Source organism: Sus scrofa, chromosome 16, assembly GCF_000003025.6.
Source record: "Sus scrofa isolate TJ Tabasco breed Duroc chromosome 16, Sscrofa11.1, whole genome shotgun sequence".
Classification (NCBI taxonomy): domain Eukaryota; kingdom Metazoa; phylum Chordata; class Mammalia; order Artiodactyla; family Suidae; genus Sus; species Sus scrofa.
In genome coordinates, this window is record NC_010458.4 from 36,289,881 (window position 1) to 36,298,709 (window position 8,829).

Genomic DNA, 8,829 nt, shown 5'->3' on the forward strand with positions numbered 1-8,829 from the left:
CTTTTAGTAGTGGAGTAATATTCCTTTGTATATGTACATTCCTCTGTTGAGGGATACATAGGTTGCTTCTGTGTCCTGGCTCTTATAAATAGTGCTGCAATGGACATTGGCATGCATGTATCATTTTGAATTACAGTTTTGTCCAGATAGATGCCCAGGATTGGAATTGCAAGATCGTATGATAACTCTTTTTAGTTTTTTGAGGATCTTTGGTACTGTTCCTGTAGTGTAGTGGCTGCACTAGTTTATATTCCTGCCAATGATGTAAAAGGGTCCCCTTTTCTCATTTGTTATTTGTAGACTTTTTAGTGATGGCCATTCTGACCAGGCGTGGTGATATCTCAGTATTGTTTGATAATTAGATGATGTTCTAATTGCCTGTTGGCCATTTATATGTCTTCTTTGGAGAAATGCTTAATTAAGTTTTCAGCCCATTTTTCGATTGGGTTGTTTGGGTTTTTTTGTTATTGAGTTGTATGAGCTATTTTTTTATTTTGAAAATTAAGCCTTATTGGTAGCATCATTTGCAAATATTTTCTCCTGGTCTATAGGTTGTATTTTCATTTTGTTTATGGTTTCCTTCTCTGCAAAAGCTTACAAGTTAGATTAGGTCCTGTTTGTTTATTTTTGCTTTCCTTTTTGTTGCCTTGGGAGACTGACCTAAGAAGACATTGGCACAGTTTATTTCCTAGGAGTTTTATGGTGCCATGTCTTATGTTTAAGTCTTTAAGCCATTTTGAATTTATTTTTGTATATGCTGTGAGGGTGTGTTTTAATTTAATTGATTTACATGTGGCTGGCTGTCCAACTTCCCCAGCACCATTTGCTGAAGAGACTGTCTTTCCTCTGTTGTATATATTCTTGCTTCGTTTGGCAAAGATGAATTGACCATAGGTGTGTGGTTTTGTTTCTAAGTTCTATCCTGTTCCATTGCTCTTTATATGTTTTTGTGCAAATACCATGCTGTTTTGAATACTGTAGCTTTGCAGTATTGTTTGAGTTCTGGGAGGGTTATGCCTCCTTTTAAATTTTTTTTCTCAGGATTGCCTCTGTAACTGTATCTTTATGGTTCCTTATAAATTTTTGGATAATTTGTTCTGGTTCTGTGAAAAATGTCATGGGTAATTTGATACGGATCACATTAAGTCTATAGATTGCTTTGGGTAGTGTGGCCATTTTACCAATATTAATTTTTCTAATCCAAAAGAATAAGCTATCTTTCCATTTCTTTGAATCATCTACCATTTTCTTTAGCAATGTTGTATAGTTCTTGGTATATACATTTTTACCTCCTTGGTCAGATATATTTCTGAGTTTCTTTTGGATGCAGTTTTTTGTGTTTTTTGTTTGTTGTTTTTTAATAAGGGCCACACTTGTGGCCTGTGAAAGTTCACAGGCGAGGGCTCAAATCTGAGCTACAGCTGCTGACATATACCACTGCCACAGCAACTCAGGATCCGAGCTGCATCTGCTACCTACACCACAGCTGACAGCAGTGCTGTATCTTTAATCCACTAAGTGAGGCCAGGCAGGAATAGAACCCACATCCTCATGGATACTAGTCAGATTTGTTTCCACTGTGCCAAAATGGGAACTCCCGAATTTATTAGTTCTAGTAGTTTTTGTGTGGAATCTTTTGGGTTTTCTATATATATAGTACCATGTCATGTACATATAATGAAAATTTTATCTTTTGCCCTTCTAACTGTATAGCTTTTATTTCTTTTTCTTGTTTGATTGCCGTATCTAGGACTTACAGTACTATGTTGAATAGAAGTATTAAGTTGAATACAGAGTAAGCATCCTTGTCTTGTTTCTGATTTTAGCAGGAAGGCTTTCAAGTTTTCTTTTATTATACTGGCTGTGGGTTTGTCATAAATAGTTTTTATTAGGTTGAGATAGCATCCCATCTGTAAGCTCTCTGCTAAGAATTTTTATCATGAATATATGTTATTATTACTTTTTTTCTTTTTTTGCCATTTCTTGGACTGCTCCCATGGCATATGGAGGTTCCCAGGCTAGGAGTCAAATTGGAGCTGTAGATGCTGGCCTACGCCAGAGCCACAGCAACGTGGGATCCGAGCCGCGTCTGCGACCTACACCACAGCTCACAGCAATGCCGGATCCTTAACCCCCTGAGCAAGGCCAGGGATGGAACCTGCAACCTCATGGTTCCTAGTTGAACTCATTAACAACTGAGCCACGATGGGAACTCTGAATGAATATATGTTAATTTTTATCAAATGCTTTTTTTTTATGCATTTGTTGAGATGATCATGTGGTTTTTATCTTTTTCTTTGCTTGATTTGATATATCAGTTTGCTTGATTTGTGTCTGTTGAACCAACCTTTTGGCTCTGGGATGAATGCAGCTTGGTTGTGGTGTATGATCTTTATTATGTGTTGTTGGATTCAGTTTGCTAATATTTAATTGAAAATTTTTGCATCTATATTCATCAGCATTATTGTCCTGTAATTTTCTTTTTTTGTAGTATCATTGTCTGGTTTTAGTATCAGAATGATGGTGGCTTCATAGAATGTTTTTGGGAGTGTTCCTTCCTGTTGAATCTTTTGGAAGAGTTTGAGAAGGATCAGTTATAAATTCTTCTTTGTATGTTTGGTAGAATTCACCTGGGAAGCCATCTGGTCCTGGACTTTTGTTCATAGGGAATTTTTTAAAATTACAGATTCTATTTCAGTTCTAGTGATCTTTCTTTCTTTCTTTTTTTTTTTTTTTTTGGTCTTTTTGCCTTTTTTAGGGCCACTTCTGAGGTATATGGAGGTTCCCAAGCTAGGGGTCCAGTCAGAGCTACAGCCAGCGGCCTATGCCAGAGCCACAGCAATGTGGGATCCAAGCTGTGGCTGCGACCTACACCACAGCTCATGGCAACATCGGATCCTTAACCCACTGAGTAAGGCCAGGGATTGAACCCGCAACCTCATGGTTCCTAGTTGAATTTGTTAACCACTGTGCTACGATGGGAACTCCATGATCTTTCAGATTATCTCTTTCTTCTTGATTCAGTTTTAGTGGCTTTATGTTTCTAGAACTTGTGTTTCTTCTAGGTTGTCCCATTTGTTGGCATATTATTCATAGTATCCTCTTTGTAGTTTCTTTTTTCCCCTGTTTTATCTGTTGCAATTTCTCCCCTTTCCTTTCCCTTCCCTTCTTTTTCTTTCCTTTTCTTCCCTTCCTCTTCCCCTCACCTGTGGCAAAGGGAAGTTCCTGGGCTAGAGGTTGAATTGAAGCTGCAGCTGCCAGCCTACACCACAGCCATGGCAACACCGGATCCTTAACCCATTAAGTGAGGACGGGGATCAAATCCACATCTTCATAGACACTATGTTGTTGTGTTCTTAACCTGCTGAGCCACAACAGGAACTCCTTCTCTTTCATTTCTTATTTTCTTCATTTGGGTCCTTTCTCTTGTCTGTCAATTTTATTTATCTATTCAAATAACCAACTCTTTGAGTAGAGGTTTTTTGTTTTATTTAAATCTCTTTTATTTATTTCCTCTATGATCTTTATTATTTCCTTCCTTCTCCTGACTTTAGGTTTTGTTTGTTCTTGTTTTTCTGATCCTGTTAGGTGATAGATTAGGTTGTTTGAGATTTTTCTTATTTTTGAAGAAGGCCTGTATTGCTATGAACTTCCCTCTGAGAACTGCTTTTACTACATCTCATAGATGTTGTATGGCTGTATTTTAGATCTGGTTGCTTTCATACTTTTGAAACTTGCCTGTGTTTGGTGACTAGTAGTCCTTTATATGGATTCACCATTTTGTGTATCTCTGAAGGATTTATTTTGAGTCTGAAGAAAGGCATCTGTAGAAACCCACTTGTTGTCATTACCATAAGGTAGTCCAAGGAAAGCATAACATTGTCTGACCAAGATAATTGATTTTAAAGCCTTGTTATGACTGGGACAGGTAGATAAAACCCTATCAATAATAAAACGATGAACTGATATAAAAATTTTGTGCACACTGCTGGTTGGAGAGCAATGGCATGTAAGAATAATGTATATTTTTAAACAACGAATGATAAAGGCATGGATATATTTATATTAATGATGGGATGTCTGAAAAGTCATTAAGGCCTGGTGCTGTTTATGAAAGTATTTATATTGTACCAGTTGAGAATCTGAGTTTAAATTCCCTTTTTTTAAAATTCAGCAAACATTTATTATGTTCACTGTGACCAAGATTTTAGAATTATAGAGACGAGCTCCTTTTTAGTGCTGTAGTTTGACAAAGATAGATAGACTCCCATATAAAACAATGTGATAGCAGTTTTTCAAAATGTTTAAGATGAGGGTAGGAGAGACAGTGTAATGCAGATTCATCAGATGTTTCTTTGAATGCTAGGAAAATACAAAAATCTTTGCCCATGTAAAATTTACACTCTGGTGGTTAATCTAGAGGTTTAATTCCAGTTGCAATGATCCGGAAAGGCATAGTTGAGTTGAATTTGAATTGCCTTTGTCAGGTAAGATGAGGGAATGGCATTCTTGGTGTAAGGAGTGAACAAAGGCAAAAGTAAGAGTAGGGTATGCTGAGCTTCAGAATGGCAAGAGCATGGGGTAGAAAGTTTTTAATGAGAGATCGTGATAACGGTAATAGGATGAGTCTAAGTCCTGGTTTGCCTTGTAGAGTCCCAGTTTATCCATGTTAATTTTGCTGTAGTTACTAATGGCATATGTTGCTTTCATTCTCAGAAGTGCCCTAGTTTGAATGATAAATTATGTGGCCTCCGTAATTGTAAGTAATGTTGTATGAGCTCTTGATCCCCTCTAGGTATTGTGCTAAGGGCATTTTTATAGTATTTATATGAAGTAGGTAATACTCTTAGTCATGTAGATGACAAAACTAAGGCTCATAGTGGTTGTTGTGTATGACCTTTAGATATGCAGTTTATCAGTAGTGGGGCTGAAAGTTGAGCCCAAGTTTGTCTGACTTCTATCATAGCATGTGCCTTTAACCATGACAAAAGGTTAAAAAAATACATTATGGTTATATTATGAAGGTCTTTGTATGCATCAGGAATATAGATTGTGTTTTATGATAGGAAACCTTATGAGGTGTTTCAGGTATGTGAAACCATTGCTACTTGCAGAAGTATAAGTATAGTGTAAGCATATATTGGAGATGTAATTTGGAAGATTAGAATTCAGGATGATTAGTTGGAAATAAATTGTAATAATTAGGGAAGAGGTAAATGTGGGCCTAAAAGTAGAGAGATGACAGTAAAACATGATTTTTTTTTTTTTTTTGGCCATAGTCACTGCATGCAGAAATTCCTGGGCCAGGGATCAAACCTGTGCCATAGCAGTGATGATGCCAAATCCTTAACCCGCTAAGCCACTAAGGAACTCCAAAACATGGTCTTGATGATGAACCTAAGATCTGAAATAGAATCAACAGGGTTTTAAAATTTTAACCTATGAACTGATAATTATATTGTTGTTAGAGAAGGAATGCAGAAGGAGGAGCTGGTTTTAGGAGTCAGTCTTTCTTCTATCAGCCTCCCTTGGAGACAGTGCAGGCATTTAGAGAAATCGGAGATATAGATCAGGTTTTTTTTTTTTTTTTTTTTCTTTAATCATAATTCTCCACAGCTGATTTTAAGATAAGGTGGCACTGGGTGATAAACCATGTGAAGCAAGGATACAATTTGGAGGGATTAGAAAGGTGTAAAATAGAGACAAGGTATGTTTTTAAACATCGCTGTGTAGCTAAGAATACCAGAGACTGAGAACATGGCTTTTGTTTTTCTCAATAAAGATGGTGGGGAGATCATTTTTTCAAAGTGAAGGGAGGTAGCCTAAATTTTAGTATTGAGGTAGAATAGAAAATCTGCTATGGAAAATGGAGAGTTAAATAGGGAGGGGAAAAAGAAAAAATTGAGAGCTAAGACCTTGGACCTGTTATTTGTAGTTATTAAGGTCTGTAATAAAATTAACTATCCTGTAAGTGGCTCTTTGGTTTGGATCTTGTCCTAATCTTCATGATTTAAAAAAATCCTCTAGACTATGAAATGTATAGATAGTTCCAAATATTAATTTATATAGCTGGATTTGGTCTTATAGAAATTTATATGTAGAGATTTTGATAAAAATTATCAGCGTCTCAAACGTTTTTCATGGAAGAAATTCAAAAGGCTAGAGTTAGAGTGCATATTTTTATGATTTAGTATCTTTTAAATTGTTTCTTATTTGGGCTAAACCTCTCCCTCATGTGCTCTTTGGACTTATTCTTAACTTATTACATGCTTGCCTTAATAACCCTTCAGTTCTGATTTCTCCTTTTCAGAAATAGATTTATTATTATTTTTTGATTTCTTAATCTCTGTGGTTAAGCAAAGGCCTCTATTTGATTTTGTTACTTTGTATATACCTTACTTGAATACTGCTTACTGGAATACTTTGTATTTTAGGTATTCTGCAAAGTATGAATAAATTGGATTGTGAGATATGGTAATGGCCCACTTAGGTCAGAATAATTAAAAATAACACCATAGCTTAATGGTTGCTGATTATATTGTAGGCAGCATCTAAAGAATTTTATTAACAGTTTTCATTAAATAAATGAAAATTTAGAAAGGTTAATTCCTTAACAAGTGACAGAGTTAGAATTCATACTTAGTCTGTCTGCATCCCAAATCTGTGCTCTCTTCACTAGACTAGTACTATACAGTAATTTTTCTTTTTTAATAGTGGTTTCATAGATGGTAAATGCAGTTCTTCCAAAGGTGATGGCATATTCTTAGGAAATACTTGTTAGATTGGTGGGATCAATTACCTGTATCTAACTAGTTTTTCAAATGTGATACCATAACCTATGGAGTTTTTGGGTAGGATGAAATTACCCTTATTGTATTCATGGTTACATTTAATAGAGCATTCTTAATTTGTAAGTAACACTTGGAGGATAGTTTACTTATTCAATTTATTTTTGTTGACATTTTAGTTACAGAAGAATGGTCTGAGGAAAAATGGTATTTTGAAAAATGGCCTGATCTGTGACTTCAAGTTTGGACCCTGGAAAAACAGCACTTTCAAACCCACTATTGAGAATGATGACACAGAGACAAGTAGCAGTGACACATCAGATGACGACGATGTGTGAAGGATTTCCTAACAGCTTTAGAAATTTTAGTGTGATACATCTCTCATACAGTTTGGGGTGAATTGTAAAAATGAAGAACTATAATTTATGTAGTAAATACCCCATTAGAAGATGATTTTTTGGGGGGACTTCAATATGAAGAAAACCAAGAATGTTGTGTTGGGCTGTGTTGAACATTATTTCTTTGTAAATGAATGTTGTAGAAATGAGGACTTTGGTTGATCCAACATTGACTTTCTTCATCACTGCAGCATTTCTCTGACTAGCAATGTGACGATGTAACAAATGAGATTTTCTCATTTAATAATAAAAAATTGTGTAATGTTTTGCAAAGCTTCTGTCTTAAAATGTCCAGGTCTTAAGAAAAAAGAGGCAGCTTACACTGTTTTGCTTGCAGAGTCATATCTTTTTCGTACAATGGAAATCCTCAAGTCCACTTTGTGTGCCCCTTTCCCTTCCCCCTTCCAAAAAAGGACAATGTAGCATGTTGGCTAAAACTGGAGCAAAGTGCACTAAAACATTAATTTCCTGAACTCAACTGTTGTACTAGTCACCTTTTAAAACGTAAATTGCTCTTTAGCCATTTGTAGTTCAGTAAATGTTACCAGGAAAGATTTGCCACACTTTCTTCCAAATTTTAAGAGGTGATTTTCAAGAGCTCTATTTGGTTATGTTGTCAGACCAGGATTTTCAGAGTTGATGGAAAAGAGTCTTGTGGGAAAACTTATTTTGATAAATTATTACACATGCAGAAAAACTGATCACACTGACTGGATCTGTCCACAACATGGAAAATAAAACTGGATTTTCAGAATATTGTCGTTCTCTGTAGTGTTCAAGGTATTGGTCTCTAAACACAATGTACTTTATTCATTTATTAAAACAAAGTTATACTTTATTAAAGATGGTGATTACCTTTTGAGTTTAGAAAAAGAAAGCTATGGAAAATAGCCTTTTATTATCAACTGCTTAACGAGTTTATTAAACAATCGAATGTTAAAACAACCACTTTATTTTTCATTTGCACATAATTTTGAATCATTTCTGTTTGCTGCTGACTAGAAGAATAATTTTACTCTGTGTTTTGTATTTTGATATTTTTGGTTTTGTGTACTCTCGTTTGCTTTTGGCTCCCCCCCCATCCCACTCCCATAATATATTCTGATTGTAAAGAGCATAATCTTAAAGCAAAAATGTTTTAGATTTTGTGTCACATTGAGGTAATCCTCAAGATTTTAAAATCATGTTTTCCTCAGAAGGCTGCATATTTTTGCTGTTTCTATCTCAGTAATTCTGCTCAGTCTCTGCAGCCTTCACTAAAAGCAAGTTTCTTTTTTTGTTCACATGTGAGAATTGTGATTGGGGAATTTATAAACAAAAGACAACTTCACCCCTATGAAATTTAGGATGAGTTAGAGTGGTAACAAAGTATTAAATATATCTTAAAGTTATCTTTTAAAATGGGCTTTAATTATGGTGCAAATCAGTTCAGTCACTTACAAGTAAAATATAGCATTAGCCACAAGAGAACCCTGAAAATAACGTTTCATGAAATTCTATATAACATGTTGAATGTCTTTGGGACTCTTAGACTGCACTATCTGGTTAATAGATTAATAAAATATATCCAGGTGCAAATTTGTATTTACTAACACAATTTAGAAGGGACCTGAGAACTGGTTTATGTTTGAAGTCTATTGTGT

The 8,829-nt window shown here is 35.3% G+C and overlaps 1 protein-coding gene across 8 annotated transcripts in view; it reads left to right on the forward strand.

Moving 5' to 3' along the window:
• The window catches only part of GPBP1 (GC-rich promoter binding protein 1), an 80,773-nt gene extending 72,646 nt beyond the window's left edge, over positions 1-8,127 (forward strand). For 7 of the 8 annotated variants that reach the window (XM_003133975.6, XM_005672468.3, XM_021076985.1 and 4 more), the window contains one exon: positions 6,968-8,127. In XM_003133975.6, the coding sequence (XP_003134023.3) occupies positions 6,968-7,126 (159 nt within the window). In that variant the 3' untranslated portion in view covers positions 7,127-8,127. The remainder of the gene's footprint in view (positions 1-6,967) is intronic. The other variant, XM_005672465.3, reaches the window with a different exon arrangement.